General features: G+C 57.1%; 1 protein-coding gene across 1 annotated transcript in view; it reads right to left on the bottom strand.

The window, feature by feature from the left end:
• Window positions 1-821: 821 nt before the first annotated feature.
• Window positions 822-24,662, bottom strand: part of IFFO2 (intermediate filament family orphan 2) — a 47,305-nt gene continuing 23,464 nt past the window's right edge. Inside the window, 8 exon segments of the mRNA XM_047726989.1 lie at window positions 822-5,331; window positions 6,543-6,673; window positions 7,557-7,649; window positions 7,759-7,879; window positions 11,347-11,486; window positions 12,736-12,876; window positions 14,116-14,211; window positions 15,434-15,494. Of these exon segments, the coding sequence (XP_047582945.1) occupies window positions 5,226-5,331; window positions 6,543-6,673; window positions 7,557-7,649; window positions 7,759-7,879; window positions 11,347-11,486; window positions 12,736-12,876; window positions 14,116-14,211; window positions 15,434-15,494 (889 nt within the window). The 3' untranslated portion in view covers window positions 822-5,225.

Raw genomic sequence — 24,662 nt, 5'->3', positions numbered from 1 at the left:
CGCATTATTTCATGTTACTCCTCTTTCTCCAAGTCACACCCTTTAAGACACTTTGGGGATTTTAAAGAGTGGGGAGAAAAGGAAGCTCCGTTAAGCGCAAGTCTTTTTTTGTTTGTTTGTTTAAGATTTTATTCATTTATTCATGAGAGACACAGAGAGAGGGAGGCAGAGGAAGAGGGAGAAGCAGGCTCCCCACAGAGGAGGAAGCCCCACGGAAGGGGGGGGTTCGATCCCAGAACCCTGGGATCCTAACCGAAGCCAAAGGCAGATGCTTAACGGACCCGGCAACCAGGCGCCCCTAAGCGCAAGTCTTAAACATGGTAAAGAAATAGACTGGAATTGGTGTCTGTCCCTCTGAATCCTTGGAGAAAACCCTAGTGGGGAGCAGGGCAGCTCACAGGAGGCAGGGTCTCCCTAAATTTGGCCATTAATAGGAAGAAACTAGAACACTGGACAGTGTCAAATCCAGAGTCCCAGAAGGTGGCCCCTCATGGGCACCATAAAAGGAGGTTAAACAAAGGGGGGTGGGTTATGATCAGCAGGACCTCAACTGCAAACCAGGCGATGCCAGTTACTCAGCCTGCGATCGCTCTGGCTCGCTCTTCCCCTTCCGTAACGTGTGTATGGTAATAAAGTCTGCTCTATCGCCCTCCAAAGATTTCACCATGAGGTGCCCATATAACAAGGGATGTGAATTTTCCCTATTTTATCACCAGCTGGCTAATGACTTTGTTTTGGTGTTTATGCAGCCCTCAGGCCTCTTGCCCTTTGCCCATCACTATTTTATCCTCAATTTTAAAAAAAAGAAAAAGCACCATCAATTCTAAGACATTTCACTTTATTTAAAAGAAGCCAATATACAGGATATAAAGGGCATGATATTTACAACAGTACAGTAAACAGGTTGGTTTCCGGTAGGATCAGTAGTCTTTCAATGAGTATAAACCCCCCCTTTCCCCTTGACACTAGACCCAACTGGCAGACAAACAGCAACAGTGGGGTGGGATGGGACTGCAGGATATAAAGTTTCCCTGGATGGAGCTAAAAATCAGGTAGATGCTAAAACGTCCACGAAGGGGTCTTGCTGGGGGTGGGGATGATGCCTTGCCTCATTTCTCTTGAGGGCCCGGCAGCGGCAATGGTGAGGGATTTGCCCAAGACTAACACACAGCCCAGGCCCAGTCCCGAACCTGGAAATCCTCCAGTCAAGGAAAATTCCCTTTCTGAGAGAATCAGCCTTTACCCATACCCACTCAGCTGCCTCCAGACTCCCCATATCAAGAGGATGCTCGGGGTCTCAAGATGGTGGAACCCAGGTCTGAGGAAGTCCCAGCACCCCGGTTCCTGCCCCAGACCCTGGAGGAACACATCAAGGACTGCAGCCCAGGCATCGGCTTGGAGTGGGCACAGCTGGGGCTGGGTGGTGGGCATCTCCCAGCCCTTCCATTCTTGCTCCAGTTCCCTGACCACCCGGGACCCACTAGGGTCCAGGACCCAAGGAAACCGAGCGCCACCTGAACCAACAGTCCCATAGTCACCCACGGTCCGCTGCTTCTCAACCTCTCCCAAATACAGCTGACCTGGCAATGGACCTTGGCACACCAGACCCATGTCACCGAACAGAGGCCACCCTCTGAGGCAGAGCTTGTCCCCTACCCGGTGCGCCCTCTCCCCTCCTCCCCACCCACCTCCATTCTGAATTCCCCGCTGCCCACCCACTCCCACAGGTGCCCCCCCACCCCAAGACTTTCAAGGACTGAGGACCTGGAGGGTGTGTCAAGGAACAGGGAAATGGGGTGAGGTGGGACATACATAGGCTCTGCTAAAGCTGCTCACAGGTGCAGGGGTGGAGGGTGGGGAGGCCGGGGAGACGGGAGGGGCACTGATCAAATTCAGACCAGCAGTGACATGCGTCTTGTTCAGGGGAGAACACCGGGCTACCAGAACTGCCTACCCTAGATTTAAAAACCCTTTCCTTTCATAAAAATAGATGAGAATCTCTTACTTTATAAATAGATTACATTTAGCTTAAGTTACACCTTATATTGCCCCCTCCCCCACACCCTCTCCCCCCTTCCAAGCCCAAGTGGTTTGCTTCTCTGAAGGTCAGAACTAAGTCCACGATGGACTGGCCCTTCAGAGACCTCAAGATATATTGCTACAAGAAAACAAAATGTGTTTACTTGCCAATGTTTTGTGGTTTTTTTCCCCCGTTTGGAGTCTCAGAGGAGTGTGTGTGTGTGTATGTGCGTGCGTGCGTGCGCGTGTGTCTTCCACAACCAGGGAGCCAAAAAGAAGCTACTCTCCCTGCCCCTCCCCAATCCTCTCTTTTTATAAAACCCCCAAAAATAGGAGAGTGACAGAGGGCAGCACAGGAGAGCCCATCTGAGGACAACCTTAAGATACCAATGTCAATATGACACTGGGCTTAGAAATAGAAATTTGTGTATTTACAGCTTTACAAAGGACGGAGCAGTTCGTCCCAACCGGACCGGGGGCTGCTCCAGCGAGCGTTGGGGTCTTTCTTGGCAAGCTGTGGGCTCATGGCAGGGGCACAAGCTAGGGCCCACTGGCAACAAACTCAAAAAAGAACTTGGTGGGGAGAGAGGCAGCCGGGCTGGTCAGCCACACCCTTGCCACCCCCAACACCCCGCATCCACCTGCCCCAGATCCTAGCTCCCCAGGGCAGAGCAGCTCTGGAAAACCAGCAGGAAAAAGCTGCACGGCCAGCATCCATGTCTGGCTGTCGCCATTTCCATACTCCCTGGCACCCTAGTCCCAGAGGCAAACGTCCTATATACATGAGCATAAATAACACCACTGGACACCGACAGCCATGGTCCCCTTAGGCACCCCCGAATACTTACACTCCTGCCTTATGTCTTAACACAACAGATAGCTCTGTCACCCTCCCCACCACCTTGAGGAGCAACCCAAGCCTGGCCTCCGCTCTGCTTCCCAAACCAGGTCATTCCATGACCCCTCTCAGCCCCAGACAGAGGAGGCCCGGGGATGCGGTGGAGGGGGCGGTGTCCTCCCAGAAACGGAAAATCTTTCCAGCAGCTGAGGTCCACGCCTGACTTTGGTTAAAATAAAACTAAAACTAAAACAACAACACTAATTACAATAATAATCAGGTATGTTTGAACCCTGTAACCTTTAGAACAAGGGTCAGTGAGGAGGAGGGACAGGGGCTGTCTCTCCTCTGAAACCACTGTCCCTCCACGTACCTACCCAGGGGCTATCTGGCTGGGAACGGAAGCTTCTGGGCCAGACTGCCACAGGGGACCAGCAGGCTCCCTCAACAACCACAAAAGAAAAAGAAAAAGAAAAGAAAAGAGAGAAAAACTCATAATAAAGGCCACCAAGTTCTGATAAATAAAAATTACATACGGTCACTAACACACATGCTCTCTCTCTCATATATATATATATAATATGAATATTATGTACAATGGTTTTAAGACCGCAAAACAGGTGGGGAAACGGAAGAGAGAGAAGGCCCTTACAGTCGCTGGTACCCTGAGGAAGAAAGACAGGGGGCTGCCACCCGATTTACAGCCAGAGGCCCTCCTCCGCCTCCACAGGAGAGAGGTAGGTGGGGAGTTCTGGGCCTCGGGCGCATTTTGCTTCTTGGACCTCCAGGGGGAGCTCCTGGGCCAAAAAAAAAAAAATTTGTTTTAATTTAAAAGAAACCAGAAACACAAAAATCAGCAATCACGTCCCCAGGAGTGTATACAAAAAGAATTTTTTTTTTTTTTTAAAGCAAAATCTGCTCAGCTGGCTCCACAGTGAGATTTGGCGGGTGGCCTCCACACGGGGCCTTCTGACCCAAGCATTGGGGAGATACTGGCTCAGGTTAACTCCCCACTGGTCAGTCGATCAAGTGAAGTATGGAAACAGGCTTGCATATGTCCATGAGCAGAACAAAGGATGGTTCTCACACTCCAGCTTCACTCCTGCCTCCTCCGATCTGCCAGCAGCCCTTGTTGCCTCTCTCCCCCTCCCTTTCCGGTGCCTGCCAGTAGCCGAACAGCCTGCGACTAGGGGACGGTAGAGAACCAAGCAAAATGGCGGCAGGCGGTGCCAACCCAGCCCCACTGCGGAGGGCTGGATACCAGGCCTCGCCCCCTCCAGGCTTTCTCACAGAGAAATTACAGATCTGTAGCCCCTTATCATTGGCTGGGAAGGGAGAGAAAAACATCAAGTCATCAGGGCAATAAAAGACCCCTCCCACCCCACAAAGGTCCCAAGAAAGCAAGCAGTCAGGTGGGCCGATGGCCTTGCAGCCTTCCTCCCCACCGGCCTCACAACCGACCTTGACAGAACCCCTACTCCCAAGTCAGTGCTCACCCTCAGAGGCTGCGAGAGAGATTGCCCTAGCCTCCGCCTCCCTGCCAGCTCCAGGGGAAAACCAGGAGTCTGGGCCATGGCCTACCTTCCACAATGATATAAGGCAAGCTGCTTTTTTTTTGTTTTGTTTTGTTTTGTTTTTGCATAGTAGTTTAAACACAGTGAGACTCCACTTTCCCGCACAGTGCCTTGTCCCTCCGCTGCGCCATTCGATCCAGAAAGAAAATAAAATTTTGTCTGCCCTCCCTCCTCCCATCTTTTCTCTCTTGTCAGTAAGTAAAAACACTGGGGAGACACCCCCCCCCCAGGCCTGGAAAGGTTGCAGAGGCAAACAGCTCCTTCCTAGGGATGGGGAAGTGGACCTCCCCTAGGCCAACTCAGGTCAGCACTGGGGCGGGAGGGGGGGCAGAGGAAGGGAGGGCAGAGCTCAGGGCCAATCAGAGAAGCAGGTGGGAGGGGAGAAATCCACATTATACCAGGCCAGCCCCCCCCCGCCCCGCCCCCGTCCCCACCTTAGAGTTTTGTATAAAAACACCTGCTAGGAAGAATTCTTTGGAGCTCAAAGTGGCTCAGCTTAAGGGAAAAGGCACAGTTAACACTGCATCGTCCGGACAGAAGTCTGCATTTGTAACGTGGAGAACAATAGAAATTGACAGCACCATTCCTTGGGTGGGTGGATGGAGGTGGGGCACTGGTTGGTGGTGGGGTAGAAGGAAGGAAGCAGCGGTCCCTCGGGGCCTCCAGAGAAGGGAGGGCAGAGGAAGTCTGTGTGGTGAGGACTGGAGCCCCACTCCAAGAAGCCTTCCTGGCCCCATGGGGAGAGGGGCAGAGGCGCCATCACCAAGACCAGCAGGCACAGGGGGCCTCCGTCATCAGCTGACCATGGGTTCCACATCCGCCTCCCGCTCAAACTCATCCTGGATCTCGTCTGTACTTCCTGAGTCACTGCTGGCCACGGAGCTGGGAGATGGTGAATTCCTGGAAGGCATAAGAGAACAGGGGTCATGCAGAGGGCAGTCTGGGGACCCCTGAAGCGATCCAAGGGGCAGGGAAAGATTGAGCCGCCCCTTGCATAAAATCTAATCATTGATGATTCCGCCCTAAGACCCCACCTTCACTCTGCTCTCCTTAGAATCTTCTAAGCTCACGGACTTGATTGTGGCCCTCAAGACCTCTCGGGTCCCCCTGCACGGCCTCTAAGTGCTCTGCGTGTGGATAGCTCCCTGGGAGCAGGAACCACGGATCGAGCTCTGGTCCTACTCTCCAACCACCTAACACAGGTCCAGGCACACAGTAGGTGCTCAGTAAACCCTAATTAACTCAGAGCTCAGCAGGAGGCCACACAGGGCAGCGGCTAGTAAGTAGTACTGGGTCCGGATCCTGGCCCTATCCTGGATGAGCAGGGGGCCAGGAGCAAGATGTTTAACCGGTTCCTCCATCTGAACACGGAGGTGACGACAGTGGATTCCAGGGACGACAATGAGCTAAAGGTATGACATCCTAAGCCCAGCCCCTTCCCCACTGAGCTGCCCCTCCCTCTTTTATAACCTGAACGACAGTCATAATAATAAGAATGAGTACAATGAACACATCTGTGCTTCCTGCCCAGCATTTCTCATGTACCATCTCATGTTATTACTGGCATATCTGTCTCCCCTAAAAGGCTGTGTGTTCCTTGAAGGCAAGAGCTCTGTCTTTGTTTTGGCATTCCCTGGCAAACACAAGGGGCCTGAGGCATGTCAGTGTCCTGGGAACAGACCCAGTGGCCCTTGGTGGGAGGACAGGAAAGGAAGGGAAATTGCTTCCCACGGACACCAGGAGCCCCATCAGCAGTGATGCTGGGGAGGGCCCTGCGTCCCTCCTCTACCCGGCGACTGGGCAGAAAGTGGGGCATGAGCCCCAAGAGGGCGGGGGATGCCGCTGTTCTGTTCATCACTGTCCCCGCGGCCTGGCACAGAGCAGGCCTTGGAAATGACAAGCTGCTGAGTCAGTGGGGGCAGGGCTGCTGTGGGAGGTGCCTGGGATCAGACGCCCAAGTCCTCCCTCACACAGCAGGTGGCTAATACTGGAAGCGAGAATGGATGGACGGATGGGCTGGGCAGACAAAATGGACCAGGCGATAAGACGCAGCCCCACAAGCCCCGCCAAGGATGCCGCCGCTGCACCCGCAGGGAGGAGGGGCCAGGCACCTGTCTGCAGAGCCCTTGATGAGCCGGCGGCAGGTCTCCATCTGCACGTCCAGCCCGCGCTTCATGCTGCACATCTCCATGTACTCGTGCAAGTGCCGGTTCATGTCGCTCTTGGCCGTGGCCAGCTCCAGCTGAAAGGCCACAAAGCAGCAGAAAGGTGAGGCCAAGTCCCCCCGCACTCAGGAACCCTCAGCCACTTCCTCCGCACATTCTCGGTGGTGACAGCTCCGAGGCCACCCCGGGACACCACGCCCTGCACTCTCCGCAGGCTGGACCCCAGCCTCAGAACTGCTTGCAGGGAACAGGAACAGCTCCCTAGTGACTCGAGGGGCAGCCTGCATGGGGTCCCCCAACTCCACTCCGCCCAGCCTCCTGCCCTGCTTTATACAGACTTGCTTAGGACAGTTCTCAGGTCTCCGTTATGTTTCTGACCCTTCTCCTCTACCAATGACAGAGCCCCCAGGGAAGGCTCGGCCTTCTCCCTCTCCAGCAGTCACTCTCACTGAAAGATGTGGTCAAGCACGGGCTCTACGGTGCAGATAGCTGGCCTACAGGGTGCTTCCCGGCAGGAGACCCTGGGCCAGCCAGGGTCTCGGTCAGTCTCCTCTCTTCTGCTGCTCTGTGTAACAGGGTACAGTACCCACTGGGCAGGCCGGAGACGCCCAACCACCCCTAGGCACGTACAGGGGCCTGTGAGTACTAGCGAGGCTTCCTGAGGGCCTAGAGTCCCTCAATGTCACTCAAACGTCTTCTCTCATTGTTTGGGATCACCCTCTCTGTTGCATAACATAAAAAACTCTCTGGGACAGACACGGATCACCACCCCCATGGGATCTATCTTATACCTGGGAAAACTGAGGCCCTAGGAGGAGTAGGAGCCACAGGGAAACGCAGGCCTCCAACTTGTGAACTTGTGCCCACGACCCCACCAGCCCCGCCCCCTGTCCCCCTCGACTGCAGTCAAGACCTCACGTCCCAGGAGCCTCACCAGGGGCTGAGAGCCCGAGCCCTCACCTCGATCTGGCCAATCGTTTCCTGGTACTCCTTGTCTCTCGTCTTGAAGAAGGATTCTGTCTCGTGGATCAAGTTGCCCAAATTTTCCTCTTGCTGGGGACACAGAACAAAGGGGACCAATGAGTTGGGTGGCGCAGGCTGCTGGAACGAGTGGGGACGGGGCGGGCTGGCCGGCGTCTGAGTAGCCGGGCTGGGGGCTCACCTCGCCTTGCAGGTCGATGCTTGGGTTGCAGTTGGTGAAGTCTTCCCAGAGCAGCAGTGTGTCTTCATTCTCCTCCCACGTCAGGCTGTCACAGTCATCGTCAAAGTCAAAGGTCTCCCGCCTGTGGGATCACAGCAGAGGGCACAGCTGACCAGGAGCCTGGCTGCAGAGGCCAGGACTGGGAAAGAAAGGGAGCCGCCCCGATGGGTATGCTCGTGCCGGGGGGCCGTCCCACACAGATAGGGGTGCCAGCCAAAGGGGACACGTGCCCTATCCAGGAGGGGTTGAGGGTGGGGGGGGGCTGGTGAGCTCTTTTAAAACACAAAAAAGCATTGCTATATTACTTATACCATTTAAAATGTCTCTTTGTAAAGATGCCAGTCTTTAATCAGCGAAGACTAAAGATATTCTCCCCCCAAATCCAATCTGGTGACAGTTTTCATTCGCATAACAGCTCATTTCTGGAGCTCCTACTTTCTAAGAGGCGATTTCTACAGTCTTCTCCACAACTCAGGTTGATAATAGGCCCATTTTACAGATGAGGAAATTGCAGCTCAGAAGAATAACCCACTCGTCCAATGTCACACTGCTAGCCTGTCACAGAAACTGGGGTGGAAAACCAGACATCTCCTACAGCCTTTTCTCCCCTGAGTAGCACACACCAAGCACCCATTATGTGCTGGGTGAGGGACCGGCCACCAAGCATATGTTACACTGCACTTTGTTCCCTCCTCCCAACATGCCTATGAGACAAGCATGATTCTTGGACCCATTTTACAGATGAGGAAACTGAAGGGTGCAGGGATTAGGTGGACTTCTGGACCAATACATGATGGAAACCGGGCCCAGATTCAAAGCCTGAGTAACTTCGGGGCTTCCCGATTCACTGGAACAGGAAGCAGGGTAACGGACCATACGGGCTTGCCTGGAATGGAGGGTTTTCTGCCCTTGTTCCCCCAGCTGAAGGGAAAACTTGATCGGATGGTATGGCTGATGTCTGTAGGGCTTACTTAAATCATTTGACCGATCGAATCAGCCACAGAGGAGAATGGGGGTCCCAGGGCTCTCTGCCGATGTCCCCCCACCCCAATGCTCCAGGCCACTGCTCCCTTCCTTCCCATGAAGGATCAGGCTTGGGGGCCACGGGGCAGGGCCCAAGAAGAATTTCTGGTTAAAAGCTGCCTAGAGGGGCGCCTGGGTGACTCAGTGGGTTAAGCCTCTGCCTTAGGCTTGAGTCATGATCTCAGGGTCCTGGGATCAAACCCCATACCGGGCGCTCTGCTCAGAGGGGAGCCTGCCTCCCCCCCCTCCCCTGCCTGCCTCTGCCTACTTGTGATCTCTCTCTCTATCTTTTAAAAAATAAAATAATAAAATAAAATAAAATAAAAGCTGCCTAGAGCACCTCCTGGATGCTGGTCCCCCACTGAAAAGCAGTTTCTGCCCGAGCCTGTAGGTGGCTCCGTGAGCCCGGGGACCAGAGCCGGGCCAGGGCTGCTGAGGAAGGCGCTGCTGGCCTGGATTCCCTCCAGATTAGCCCCTGGGGTCCACCGTCTCCGCAACACATACTCGACCGCTGACTTCACTTCCTTTCTAGCGTCTGGGATCTGAAGGAAACCCCAGCTGAGGAATGGGGAGCCAGAAAGGACAGGAAGACAGGCCAGAGAAAGGGGTTGCAAGATGGGGAGGGCGGGGCTGAGGAGCTGACCATGGTGCAGGGAGAGTAGTGAATTCCTCCCCTTCTCCTTGGTCTGAAGCCGAAGCAACAGATTTTGATCAAAACAAAACAGCCCTGACACGGGGCACTTATTCAAAGACTTCAGTGGAACTGGCCGGGGGCAGCCTCTGGCTTGGGTCTCAGCCTGGCCAGTAGCCGGTGGAGATGCTGGGGGTGGGGCCAGCACCCTGAGAGGAGGGGGGGCAGGGGTCAGCATGGCCTTGGCCAGCCCTTCAGGAGCTGAGGGGCAATCAGAGGATATATATAATATATATATTTATTATTATTATTATATTTTTTTAACCCAGGCCATGTCACAACCCAATAAATCCAATTGGATACTGAACCTAATTCAGGCCAGTCAACCCCAGGCACCCCGACTTTGCATCAGACCTCCTTTGTACAGCAGTAGCACAGCTGGTGGAGGCCCCAGACCCAGCTCTTGCGACTGTCCCTTTCAGCCCATCCCATTCCCAGGCAGCCTAACTATCCCTTGGGGATTTTCTGCAAATGGGGACCATTTCTTCAGTGAAGCCCTTTAATTCACCCGAATGAACCCATCCTGGGTGTGTGGGCTGGACAATCCTGCCTCAGGCTCAGGAATGCCCAATGCCCAGTACCACGTTTAAAAAACCTGGATCCCACCAAGGGCTCCCTTCCAAAGGCCCTGTCATCACCAAAAGATTGAGAATATGACATTTGGAGGGGATGTCAGAAGACAGAATCAGGAGTCCGGGAGTCTCTATCACACTCTAACAGCAAGCCCCCAAGACACAGTGTCAACTCAGTTCTGTTCCCAGGGAATGACAAGTACCAGGAAGTGTCATACAAACCCATCCCAGCCCGGGTCAGACTCCTGCCTCCCTAAGTCACCTGGCTCAGCGGCAAAGAGACCAGGCCAGGGAGGATGGTTGCCGATAGGGCCGAGGGGGATTCTCTTCTGAGCGCAAAGACAGCTAGCTGGGGACAGAGGACTCCACCGTGGGTCAGGGGCCCAGCTCTATTCCAACTCCTGGCATGCCCCTCTGAGCCTGACTTTCCCCATCAGAATGGGAAGGGGCTGGGCTGAGTGGCCTTTGGACTCTGTCATGCTAAGCCAGCCCCAGGGCTCTGCAGGAAGCCGAAGGGAGACCCAAGACCTGGCTTCTGAACCAAGCATGAGGCCAGAGGCAACTGCCTAAAAGACAGGAGCTCCTAGGGAGGGGTTCTGTGGGGTTTTGTGACGGCTCCTTAGAGCCCAGGGCTCAATCGTAGCTCTGCTGTTGGAAACCCAGAGTCCTTGGGCGGGGAAAGTATGAGTTCTCAGGGCCCAGGGGCCCAACCGCAAGGGGCTGTAGACAGGGAACAGGCAAGAGCAGTTGGAGGGGCAGGAGGAAATAAATGTAGGCCCCAGAGACCCTGTCCCAGCCCAACCCACCAAGTCCAGGCCCTCAGACAAGTCCACTAATGCCCGCAGGTGCACCCTCCTCTTCTCTCCCCCACCCCAAGTCAGGGGACCTTGTGGATTAGCGTCAAAGTGGGTCTGGATGGAAAATACAGACTAGACAGACCAAGGACGCTCAGTGCATGTCAGGAGCCAGCCTCAGTCCGCACGGTGGGCACTGGTGCGGGGATCAACTCAGCGATCCCACCTCGGGGACAACCAGTGGGAGTGTAAGGCTTGAGCCGACAGGACCCAGCACTACCATTAAGCCTCTTCTGAAAACGTGAAATCCCCCAATTATGACCGTTGAGGATAAATCCAAATTCTTTCGGAACCCCATGCTGGCCAGTCAAAGCACTGTCAGAGCAGGCCACCAGTTGGCACCCCTGCCCCCAGCAAGCTGGTGGAGTGGAGTGGAGCCCCGGGGGGCCAGGGCCTCAGAGATACTCACAGCTGGTTAAACATGCGTTTCATCTCATCTGTGATATTCATGGAGCCGACCTCGTCATCCGAGAACCGGTTCACCTCCCCGTCCTGCTCGGAGATATCGTCGTCCGAAGCCACCTTACGCTCTTTCTTTTTGGGGACCACCTGATGGGGGAAGGAAGAGATGGAGGTAAGTGGGAGGCTCTGCCGGGAGGGAGGGGAGGCTGGGAAGGGAGTCAGCGTCCCACAGGGATGGATGGAGTGTGGCTGGGGCAGCCACTGCTGGGAAAGATGTGGAGCTCCTCTAAGAAGCAGGTGGCGTTGGCAGGAAGCGTGAGGCGGGACACATGCAGGAGGAAGGACAGACAGCCTGGACCCTTCCCTCCCCCGGTGGGTGGGCTGGCTCAGCTCGGCCCTTCACCAGAGCGGCAGCCCCAGGATCTGGGGAGAGGAGTGGGCCTGACCGGGGCGCAGAGTCCCCAGGGGACGTCTCAGCGCCAGCCAGAGAGACAGGGAACCCCTCACAGAGGCCAGGAGGGCTCCACGCTTTCAGAGCCCTCCTGCTCACATGCAAAGGCAAAGGGCAGGCAGCCCGAGGGTCCCCAAGCTTCCTCCATTCCAAGCAGACAAGACACAAGCAAACCGAACAAAGCCTGGAATGGTCACCCCTGCTTCCCAGCAGAGGGGCGGCAAGAAGGCACAGAGGTGGACGAGCCCAGATCGCTCACGCTACACCCAAAGTCACACACTTAAAGCGACAACACGCTGGATTGCCCTGGGTTCAAGCAAAAGCCAAACCACAACCCAGAATTCAAGAAGCAGCTTTTGGAGAATGACACGTGCCCTTCGGGCTGCTGGACTAGCCCCCGGGCCCTCCCCAGAGGACAGCCCACCAGGACTACCTGCCCCACCGCCCTCTCTCAGGACACAGCCTTGCTCCTTGAGGGTTGGGGGTGCCCCGAGGGACTCTTCGGCGGGAACGCAAACCAGAGGCCACCAGATCCTCTTGGAAATTCTGAGTCTCATCTGCCCAGTGCTCCCACAGCCTAACCAGGGCTCTCGACCTTGGCGACAGCGCCCCGCGGGCCTGTGGACCAAGCCCTAGTGGGTCAGGAGACCTGAGTGCCAGCCCCAGCTGGGCCTGTCCCTTCCTGAGCCCATCACATCACAGGCTCCTCAGCCACAGGATGAAGCATTGAGCCTGACGAGCCTACTGAGTCGCCACATCCCTGACTCTGTGTCATCCTGGGAGGCCAGAGCGGGGGGTCAACGCTAGCTCTGGGGGCAGGGGAGTGGACGGAACTGGAGGGGAAGAGGGCCTGGCCATGCAGGGTGGAGGCCAGGCACTCTGGGAGGGGGCGGTGGCGGGGGTGCGGGGGGAGTGGCGGCCGGTGAGCAGGGTGACCCTATTCACCTGGAAGATCTTGGACACGTCTTCCGAGTTCCGCTGCTGTGCAACATCGCACAGCTTGGCCGTGATATCGATCCGGCGACAGATGTCCATGTCCACCTTCATGGCCTTTTCTTGGATCTTTGTGTCCAGGTCTGTCATGGGCTGCAGGGAGGACAGCAGGGGGGTTATGTGAGCGAGGGCTGGAGCGAGCATAGGGGAGGGCATGGGGCAGGGGCGTCGCTCCCAGGCTCCTGCTGGGCAGAGGGGTGCACAGCCCCGAGTCTGAGGGGGGACCTGGAGCTTCTTGGGGCAGGGAGGGCGGGGCCAGCGCTGCTCAGGTTGGGGGAGGGGGTGGAGAGGTCACAGGAGCTAAAGGCTTTGACTCCAAGTAGACAATGTGAGACCATGTTTGCCGGCCTCCCTAAGCGCTGGAAGGCGTTCTCTCAACAGACACAGTGCTAGTGTTTATTTTGTCAGAGCAAGGAAAAAAGAAAGACACCTCCCACTCTTGAAAGACTTCCCTTCTCTCCCACCCTGTGTGCCCTGCCTGTCCCCCCACACAGAGGGGGGCCACGGTGCCAAGGTGGCACGCTCTCCCCAGGATTCCTCCCATGGCTGACCGCGGGGCCTCACCGAAGACGAGGGGCTCCCTTAGGACCCCGGCGAGGGGAAGCCAGGTGGGCTCCCCCTGCAGCAACCCCCTGCCCCCCCCGCCAGAGGCTTCTGCCAGCCACTCCCAGCTCCACAGCCCCCAGGACCAGAAGCCACACCAGGCTGAGTCACCCATCATCGGGTTCCTTCTCCTTTCTGGCGGCCCTCCCTACATGCTGCCACTGCTTGAAGGTGGCCGGAAGCCCGGGTCCCCAGCAGGAAGGAGGCTTTGCCAACAGCCCTCCGCACCTACAGTCACTCAGAGAGGTTCCAGTCTTCAAAAGGATGCAGATGCTAGGGTTCCCCAACTTTACAAAGCAGCCCTACTGCAGACCGCAGGCCGGGGGAGCCCCTGCGGCTGACACAGACCAGACCCAGGGGCTTCCTTCAACCTGCCACTGGGCCCTCCATGGTGCCCAGACATCGAGGCCCAGGGCCACCACCTGCCCTCAGCGTGGCAAGCCGGGACCAGTTGGAGCAAACACACAGACCGTCAGAGGAGCCCGGGGGAGGGCGGGATGGGTTAAGCAGCAGATTGATTAATGCATCTCTACTCAGACCAAGGGAAGCGGAAGTGGGGGGGGTGCTGGTCTCCGATGCATCCGTCATCCTCACAGGGCAAACGCAGCCAGCCAGGACTCTAACTAGAAGCCGAGCTCTGGAGCCTCGGAGTGAATGAAGCATTTTGCATGATGGGTGTTGGGGGGAGGGGGTGTCATGACACCTGGGGCGGCGGCCGGTGGCACTTACGTCACTCATGAGCCCCTTAAACACCACTAGCTCGGCCTTGAGCCGCTCAATCTTCTCGTTCATCTCCTCCTGGATGGCTTCAGCCTCCTGTGCCGCCTAGGGAGGACAGAGATGGGGAAGGGTGGTTTAGGGGACCGGGCACCCTGAGGGCTGGGAAGGGCTGGACACCTGCCGTCCAAACAGGCCAGGCACACGCATGCCAGCAAAGGGGTGCTGAGGACCTTCCCCCAGCCCAGCTTCCTGCTGAGCCCAGTTCACTGGCAGGGTACCACTCAGCGTGAAACACTTCTCCAAGGAATATTTACCCTATGGAAAAATCCCCAGCAGATATTAAGGGAAAAAAAGAACCGGTTAATATAACAAGTGATTCCAGTAGGTTAAAATGTGAGGTGGGTCCATGTGAAATTGCCAATATTTGACCATCTCCCATCCCCAAAATGGCAACGCCGTGTGTGCCCACCTAACCAAAGACACGTGGAATACACGTGTGTTTGTACAGAAAAGACACGTCACCCGGCAATCTGTCAACTGGGTATGTGGGGAGGGGGGTAGAACTGGAAGGGAGTTTTATTCTTTTCTCTACATTTCTGAGTTTTCCAAATATTTGACCGTGAACATGTCATGTTTGTAAACAGAAAGACTTCTGTTACAAACAAAGGGAGGGCAGACATTCATCCTTTTCTGTCTGTGTATTGACATTACTTGATTCCATCTCTTAGAAGATCCGTGCCTTAAATATCGGAAAGCAATGGTTAGAAACGTTTTAAAGAACTTTTCTTGTCTCCTCATGGGGTCACTATTCAGAGGCCGAGAAAGTAAAGTTTGGGGCCCAGTGCACCCAGCATGTGGGTGTGAAGCAGAGCCCAGACCCAGAGCTCCCAAGCCAGAACCACAAGAGAATATTCGCACCGGGAGCCCACCCACTCCAAGGCATAAGGCCCCCAGTCAGTTTTTGCAAGCTGGGATCGGGCAGCTCAAGAGACCGTCCAGTCCTAAACTCAGGTGGGGAGGGGAGGGTGGGAAAGGGTCACAGGACCATCGCCCAACAAGCAGGGGTCAGTGCTGGGACTTAGACCCAGGCTTCCCTACTCCCGTCCCCGAGCTTTTCTACAACACTATGCCAGGCCCTTCCTAGGTCCGAAGCAGGGGACAAGGAAGAGGCCTTGTGGCCCCATTTAGGAGTGACTGAGAGAGCAGGGGCAGCACAGTGCAGGGGCTCAGCAGGGACTGGCCTCCGACTTCGCCCCTTGGAGACTGTGCCCCTGGGCCACATGGTTCCCACAAGCCTCTCGTGGCCAGGACCTCTGGGGGCTCTCACCTCCTGCAGCGTGTCCACCATGGTCTGCAAGTTCATGCGTTTGGCGAGCTCCTCCTCCCACCTGCAAGAGCCAAGAAGGACAGGTGGTCAGACGGTGGCCTCCCCGTGCCGGCCCAGCCCTCAGACACCATGCCCGCAGCCACCACGGGCCTGTCTTCAGGCTGGGCAAGCAAGGTGCTGCCATGAATCCCTCCCTGCCTGCCCTCCGGGAGCTCCCGGTCAACAGGAAGGGGACAGCCAGGTCAACACATAACCATAATTTCAGGCAGGGGTGACAACCACCAGGTTCCCAGCATGAGCACCGCACCCCGGGGAGACGAAGGCGGGAGGGACCACCATCTCCCCTTCACACAAACTATAAAGTGCCCTGCAAATGCCATTGCTCCTGCCATTGCTAAAGGATCCCGTACGGCAGTGGGCGCTCAGGAGCCGGGCTGTAGCCAGCGCCGCAACAAAGAAGCTTCTATTGTGCCAATGATCATCACGGTCCGCAGAAGTCTTTCTGTCCGGCAGCCATCCTCACCAGCAAAGAAATCCCCTACCCAGCTAAATATCCCTGTCTCACAGAGAAGGAAACTGAGGCTCAGAGAGGTTACGTGTCTTACCCAAAGACACTCAGCTGGCTAGCGCATGCGGCTGGAATCCAAACCTGGGTCTGTTTTATTACATTAAAACAAAAACAATAAATATAGCTCGCACTTAGTCAGCGCCCCTACCAGGCCCCGTTCCAGGGCTTTCTGTATATTGTCTCATTCCAGCACACGCTGGTTAAAGCCGGACAGGAAAGAATAAAGGGCAGGAGGCACACAGGGGCTCACAGGGGGACCCCCAACATGAACTGGAGGTAGAATGGGATGTTAATAATCATAATCACTGGGGGCGGTTGGGTGGCTCAGTCAGTTAAGTGTCTGAGTCTTGATTTCAGCTCAGGTCATGGTCTCAGGGTCATGAGATCGAGGCCCACATCGGGCTGTGTTCAGCCAGGAGTCTGCTTAAGGTTCTCTCTCTCCTTCTGTCCCTTTCCCCCATTGCCTCTCTCTCTCTCTCAAATAAATAAGGCTTAAAAAAAAAAAAATCATAATGAGGATCCCAGTACCAGCTCACCCTAACTGAGAGCTTACTTTGTACCAGGAACCATTCCACATGATATCATTCCCAATCTTCCTGACAACCCTCCATCACAACTATACGGCTAGCCCATTTCACAGATGCAGAAAGCCAGGCACGGGTCAGGGGCCCAAGGTCAGGGTGAGGACAGGTGGAGTCAGGACTCGAACCCAGGCTAGAGGCTCCAGACGAAGCACAGGCAACCCTGCCAAGCTCCCCAGAGACCCAGGATCCATCAGAGCCCCACCCCGCCCCGAGCTCCCCACCCAGCTCCCTTCCTTCCCCAGAGGGAGCCTGGGACAGGTTCCTTCCCTCCCTGCATCCTGGGACAGACAGATGAGCTCCACGCTTTCCTCACCCTCTGGCCACCTCCCTACATGGCCTCCAAGCAGGCAAGTCTGGAAGCCTTTTAGGATGCTGTCGGGGCCAGCTAAAAATAGGCCAGAAGGGAGGAAGGGATGAAGGGTGCGTTACGTCACTGGCTTTTAGAAACAAGAGAAAATGGATACTGTTTGCACACACAGAGGAAAATTCCTCCTCTCCCCCACATGCTCCCCTTCTTCCCATTCCCTCTCTACCAGCTCCCCCGGCATTGGCAGCCAGGCCTAGACCTGCCATGGGCTCCAGGGTCCAACACCTGGCAGGCACGGGGCCAGGGCACCTGCCAGGGATGAAGGACACAGAGGAAGCTGAGGAGGGGCAGTGAGAGAATGTGAGGGTAGAACCCAGGTGAGACCATCTCATGGAGCACCCCCACTGTACAAACAGGGAAACTGAGATCCAGAGTGTACAGGCAATTTTCCCGAGGTCACCAGGTACGTCCCAGGCCCACGGGAGAGAGGGGTCCCAGGTGGGGAGAGGTTCACAGGCCGCCCTCCACCTGTCTGGCAACACGGGGCTCCCGGGCCTTCTGTCAAGGGAGGCCAAGGCCGAGAACACGGGTCCGAGCTGAAACATCTCTCCGGGCCCTGCTGCTCTGAGGGGGGGAGGGGACTCAGCTCTAAGCCGCCGAGATGAGCAGGTGCAGGGAAGGGCTGCAACCTGCCTTCCGCAAACAGCAGGAGCCACAGAGAAGGGGGCGGTGAGGAGCAAAGGTGGGGCACCCAGGGGCCCCTCACCCCTGCACACCTGCTTCCCAGACAGGCTCCTGGAGATGCAGCCCGGCCCCTCTCACTTTTCCTTCAAGCAGGCTTCTAATGAGGTGCCTTGGGCTCCACAGACCCTTGGTACAGACAGGGAACATAAGGCGCAGAGAAGGAAAGCTACTTGCCCCGAGTCAACCCTGAGAGAAAACACGAACCAGGCCTTGGGATCTCCAGACAGCAGCAGGAGCACCCACCCCAGATGGGCCAGGCCGGTCTACGCCCCACGGCCCACACCCCCTAGCTCAGTGCCTCACACACATCGGTTCTCAAGAGAAGTATTATTAACCCACTCGAGTAGAGAATTTTCCCCAACTCCATCCTGCGGGTGTCAGAGCTGAGGTTCAGAGACATGAGGCAACTAGCCTCGGGTCACACAGCTAGCGAGCAGGGACAGGACGCACGTGCTCGCTGCCCGTGCTCTCAAGCAGCAGTGAGTCTCGGGCTGTCTGGGCACAGCAATCCCCTGGGGGTCGGGTCCGGGTTCGGCAGGCCCGGGGTGGGACAGACATGCCGCATTCCTGATGAGCTGCCCCTGACACACACCCCACATCTCACTGGTGTTTCTAAGCTGCCCCCTGACAGATGAGCTTTGCACCAGTGATTTCACGGGCCTTTGTATTTCCAAAGCCGGGCTGGGTGGGCAGCCGGCGGGCCTGCTCCCAAGAGACCTGGGACAGACCCCCGCGTGCCCGCAGCAGCTGGCTGGCGGGCCCAGTCCGCGGCCCACACTGCCGCGCCTCCTGGCCGAGGTGGAGAAAGCTGGCTCTGCCCGCACCGGCGTTGACGGTGCAGAACAGCGGTGCCCTTCAGCTGCTCCGGCTGACTGCGGCAGAGGGACAGCAGCGACAGACTGCTTCAGGGACCCCTGACGCCCCACGCTCGCTGCAGCCCAGCCCCGGAGGGAGCAGGCGGCTTAACTGAAAACTGGTCAACCAAGCTGTGGCCGCTTCGATTTCAACACCTGTCCCAGGGACGGCCCCCTCCCCCGCCCTGGGTCTGCCCGCGGGAATGCGGTTTCAGTAAGGACGGGTGTTTGGGGCAGAGGCGCCCACATAAGCAAAGATGGGCAGTACGGAGGCCAGGGAGCAGCCACTGCCATGGAGAAGGGGACACACCCACTGCAGGCCAGGGCTGGGTCCACATCGTGTCCTTTGCGGCTCTCCCACCCGGCCCCTGCTGAGCAAAGGTGCTCACACTGTCAGCTGTGAGGGTATGGGGAATCCCCTGCCCCGTTTTACAGGTGGGAAAATGAAGGCCCAGAGCATGGAGATAACTCCAGCCAGGGCCGAGGTGGCCAGAATCACTCAGAGCCACCCCTGCCTGCCCCGACCCACTGGCTCATGAAACTTCCAACTTCCCACATCCCAGGCTGCATGGCCATGGGACCTCATCTCACATGGCTTTCACCCAAAGAGCCAGCCATGATGTGGGGGACAGGGACAGACTGCCCTCCAATCTTTTCCACCTCCAGAAAGTGCTCAGGGCCCCACCCCAGCATGCGTCTGCTGTGCCCCAGCCACACCACGGGGGCCTGCTCTCACCCCCCGCAGCCTCTCCCTTCCCACTCTGCAGACACCCTCAGACAGCAGTCTCCAAGGCCAGCTCCTCCGAGGGCTCTCTGTCCACAGCCACGCACGGCGGCATCTGCAGCTGGCAGGCAGACGACAATGGAGGAGGAGGAGGGTAAGAAGGCAAACAGAGCAGTTAACACGAACCAAGCACACACCCCTGCCAGGCAGCCTTCCTAGGGGCGTCACAGGCAAAGCTCACTTAAACAAAACTCACAGTCACCTCTAGGCCCCATTATTATCTCCATGTTACTCATGAAGAAGCTGCAGGCCAAGACCATTACCCCAGATCACACAGCTAGGAAGGTGGGGTCATGTCTATGTGACCCCTTTACTCAGAGCACCTCCAAAAGTGAAGGCTGGAAGGGGCCAGAGTTCACCCCGTCTACAACTCTGAGGGTACAGTTAGGGAAACTGAGACCCAGGGTCAAACAGGGAGTAGATGGCTTTGTGCCCTCCATTCCCTTAGCCCCGGCCATAGTTCACAAGGAGGGAGGAGGAGGGATGTGAGAATGAACACAGACTCAGCCTCTCTGAGCACCTGCCTCCATCTCTCAGAGCCTGGGTCTCTCCACCTGCACATGGGACAGAATGTGGCCCCAGCACATACCAGGGCCACTCAAGAAAAACCCATCCAGTTCCCACACTCTCTGAAGGTCACGTGACCGGCCCTCAGCTCTGGCTGGACTGGACCTCAGGGCCCATCTCCCGGCCCCAGCCCAGGTTCCTGCCCCCCTGCAGCTCTCCTTGCCCCAATCCCTCCACTGGCCTGTGCTCAAAGCCTCCCACTGCCTTGGAATGAACAGGAAATCAAGATCCCAGCAAGGAAGGGGCTGATGCATGGCACCCCCGGAGCTCCCGGAGTACGGCCCAGTGTGACCCACTGCTCGGCAGCCGGATGGAGTAGCAGGCAAGGGCCACCCTGGTGAGGATCTCTGCACCAGGGCAGAGGGTAAGCAGGGGTTCAGACCTGGGAGTCCACAAATCGGGAACTTGGACGTGTGTGCAGCAGCACAGAGAGGCCCTCCAGCTCCCGTCACAGAAGTTTTAAGACCCTGTGCCCTGGCCAGATGGGGCATGAAGGAAACAGGAGTGAGAGGCCTGTTCTGGTGGGCGGAGAGGCTCCGAGGAGGGACGCCATCATACAAGTCCTCAGAGGAGTTGGGCCTAAGGCTGGGGGTCCAGCCCTTCTGCCAGGGCCGAGAACTGGCTATGGTTACCAGGGCTGCACCCACTGCCGTACTCCTGCTCCTAAAACCAGCCGGCGCTTGATAAGGAGCCCAACGGTTGTATGGATTTGTTGAATGAATGAATGAATGAATGAATCCAAACCACATCACTCCTCAGCCCTCCTGCTCACTTCTGTCTGGAACATTCTCTGCCTACACCACACGGATCTAGGGGCTCCCAGGAGCTGAGTTCCCAGCACTGGGCTTCTGCTCAGCTCTGTCCACTCCAGGGAGAGGAAGGCCAGGGGGAGGGGCCACCAGGGCAGGAAGGGGGCAGGGAGAAGGAAAAAGCTTCCCTCCCTCACTTCCCACCGCCCTAGGGGCTGAAGAGCGGAGGCAGGGACGTCAGGACAAAGAGGGCCAGGAGAGGAAATGACCCTACAAAGTGACTTGGAGGCTGAGGTCTGGGACCTCGGCACCTACCTTAGCAGAAGGAGAACACGTGTGAGGCCAGGGGCAGGGACAAGGGTAGCGGCACCCGCCCCACCCAGATGTGGTCTCCCCACATTCCAGAGGAGCCAGCACCAACCACAGGATGGACGAGAAGTCTAGCAGGCCACTGGCGGAGGTGGGGTGAAGTTTCACCACCAGCCTCCCCACCCCCACCTCCCCTCCCCCAGCCAGGGTCTCCCCCCACCATCAACTCCGATGACACACAGAGCCTCAGGAAAGGGGCTGACAAAGCCTGGCCTGCTGGGGGGTGGGGCGGAAAGCCAGGCTGAAGTCACTGGAAGAGGGACTGACTCACAGATTTTTCACTTCCTGTGCCATCAGAGAAAGGAGGTCTGGGGCCCCCCGGCTCCAGAGGAAAGTGGGTACAGCCCCAGAAAAACAGTTAAGGCTTCAGGGACAGCCCAGGGGGCTGCTGGGGAGAAAGTCCTGGAGATGTCTAGGCACCAAAGGACTCAGTTTGAATCCTTCCCCCCTCCACTTCCCAGCGGTGTGACCTCAGGCAAAACAATCACCCTCTCTGGGCCTCGGTTTCCTTATCTCGGACATGGGAAGCACTCCACCCCTTTGCAGGGTGGTTGTAAGGACGACATAAGGTGGGCAGTGGGGGCGAAAACACCCAGTCCCGCCCCCGGCGCAGAGCACACTAAATGTCTGGCAGCTCAGTGTGAACAACATGGAACGCCACAGCTGGCTCCAGCACCCAGACCTCAGAGAGCAGGGAGGGTGGCCCAGGAATGGTCCACACCTTTCCACGGAAGGTAAGTGGCAGGCACACCCTGGCTGACTCACTCAGGTGAGGCTAGGTTAGAGCCCACAGTGGAAAACTTCGTTCTGGGCCAAGCAGGAGTCTGGCCTCCGGTGGAGGGCCGGTGGCAGAGAACAATTTCCACCCAGAAGGACGGGGAGCTCACCCCCTTGCAGCACAGCTGGGTGCAGGCTGCCGTGACAGCCAGGGGCATGCCAGGGCCATCCTGCCCACCTGTCTCCCTGGGCTCCCCCTCGCTTCTGTGCAAGCCCCACTCAGATGGACCGTGTCCCACCCCTGGCCACACTGCAGAGCCGGGGTCCAGGCTAGCATGGGGGACAAGCCCATAGGCAGACCAGGGGGACCCTTTCTTTAAATCCAGCCTCCCCAAAGCCCACAGGCAGGAGATCAGAGTGGGCCAATGGAGTCCAACTTACAGATGAAGATCCGGAGCCCCCCACCCTCTTAGCTTCTGCTGAGCCCCCCCTGGAGAGCTTCAATGTCACACTGAGTCAGCTTCCCATGCCCCAGCACCCCCTTGTCTCATATCACAAACAATTCCCACTTGTGGCAGAAAAGAAACACAGATGAGCAGGAAAGGCAGTGGGGGTGGGCCAGGCTGAAAAGACAGCCCTCCCCCCAGGCCACTAACAGCTCTCCATCCTCAATTCCCCTCTCCATCCTGACTTCTTCCTCTCCTGTGGCTCCCTCCAGCAGAAGGAGGGCTAGGTGCTCCCCTCTGTGAGCAGAGAGCCCCTCCACTTCCCCGAGCCCCGTGCTCACAGGTACCTCCTAGCATGGCTCCTCTGAGGCTCACTGCCCTCCCCCTGCCTGTGCTCAGCCCCAGACCCCAGGGAAGGGACCCCGCACACATGTGCCCATCAGCATCCTGTCTGCCCAGCTGTACTCCGCCACTCGGAAGGAAACACAAATTAAATGCCAACTGATTGTCTCCACAGAGGAGGTATTAAATTAATGTGCACACTTACCCAGGGCAGCCAATTCCATTACGGCCAGGCAGTAATGGCCCAGAGAAGGCCCCCGCGTAGGCTGTGAGCTGCTGGTGGGCCATGGAGCAGCGACCATGCCGCGTGTGCACCCCTGCCCAGCATATGCACACACACGCACACGGCGGTCCCATCCAGGGAGCCCAGTGGACAGGGCTCGCCACGAGCAGCCTGGGTCTTCCAGAATCAAGGATGACGGGAATCTCTGCGGACCCCACTAAGAACGGCAGGCAAATTGCGGACGCCGGCTGCTACTCTGTGATTCCTGGGGGCCCGCTAACCACTACCTAGGAGCCTCAGGTGCCCCGTCTATGAAATGGGGGTGGCGGTCCCACCTTGTGGGTACATGCGCAGACTCAGTAAGTTCAAGGGAAGGGACAGAGGCATGCTTGACGGACGATGGCCATTCTTACAACTGTTGTCACCCTGCCCACGCCTGCAAGGAAACACAGGGTGGCACGGCCCAGGCTGTAGGAGCAGGGGCACTTCCCCACCCCACCCGACTCTGGGGATCTGGAAGCCCTGTAGTTCAGCTGCCCACAGTCCTGCCAGCAAGGCGGTGAAGGCAGGCCCTTTCCATGGACTGGGAGGCGAGCTGCATGGACTTGTCCACACTCTCCCTCCCTGTTCCCAGTGGCCAGGGGCACCCTATGAGGGGGGCAGCTGGCTGACTTCTGGGGCTCTGCCTGGGAGCCACCAGGCCTTGAGACAGCTGGGAGGGAGAGGCTGGCAAGTCCTTGACTGGACCCCATTCCCCAGGCCCACATGTCCTCAGGCAACACAGCAGCCAGCGTTGCGCAGGAAGCCTTGAATCAGATCCTGTCTCTGTCCCTAACCTGCTGAGTGACCTTGGGCGAGTCCCTTCCCTCCTGAAGCATCACTTTCCCACTCTTAAAGCACTCTTAAATGGTGTTCAGATGGATAAATTTGAAGGGCCCAATCGGCTAGGCCAGGAAACGTTTCCTGTGGTCCCCGAGCAAAAACGCCATGCTGACCACAAAGCGATCTGATAAACCAGGAAATCTCAAGCCAGCTGGGGTATCAGTCTTTGAGCTCAAACCAGTGTATACCAACGTATGTAGCAGAGAGAAGGGCAGGGGCTGGAAGGTCCTGGGATAAAACCCCAGCCGCACATCCTGGGACAAGCGACCAGCCTTCTCTGGGCATTGGCAATACCACCCAGGTAGGGCTGGTCTCGTAGGGCTTTTTGCAACTGTTCAGTGGACTCGTGTATGACAAGAACCTAGAACAGTGCCTGGCACACACTGTCCCATGAGCATCCACTCGGTGTCCTCGACCTCCTGACCTCCCAATGACAGACGGTCAGGGAGTTGCAGAGACTGACGGAGTGGTCCTGGACTGCACGGCAGGTGCTACACCGGAACCCAGAACTGGCTGACTCCGGAGCCACTGTGCTGCCATAATAATCATGATGTTGGTGATGATGACAAGCTAGAGGCCACCATCATCTGGCTGGGCAACCGGAGGCACCTGGGGGTAGCGGTGGCAGAGGGAAAGGACCCAGATGCTGGTACTGCCAAGTCCACTGCCAGCAAGAGACCCAGCCAGTGTCCTGCCTCTGCCCTCCACGCTCCCAGACCCTCCCCAAGAATGAACGGGCATGTGACCAGCCCTTTGTCTGTCCCAACAAAGGCCACCTGATGGCAAAAGAGACCAAGGCAGGAGACGTCTCACCAGCCTGAGCCCAGGTAGTCTTACAACATCACACTGTCAGGCACAAGGCATACTCTTGGGCTCAGAGAAGCACCCAGTTGCCCACCCATGCCAATCTGAAGTTCTGGCAGTCTCTACAAGTCACAAGTTCCAGTTACCCAGTGTCCATATTCGCCCAGATTCCTAGCGCCACTCCCACTTTGGTGGCATGTACTGAAACACCTAGAGACCGGGCAGCTCTGCGTGCCTGTAACCCTGAGCTGCGTGCCGGACAGCACCCTCCTTCCATCGCCGCTGTCTG

Source organism: Lutra lutra, chromosome 4 (assembly GCF_902655055.1).
Source record: "Lutra lutra chromosome 4, mLutLut1.2, whole genome shotgun sequence".
Classification (NCBI taxonomy): domain Eukaryota; kingdom Metazoa; phylum Chordata; class Mammalia; order Carnivora; family Mustelidae; genus Lutra; species Lutra lutra.
Note: the sequence above shows the minus strand (reverse complement) of the source record. Positions and strands in the feature narration are given on the sequence as shown.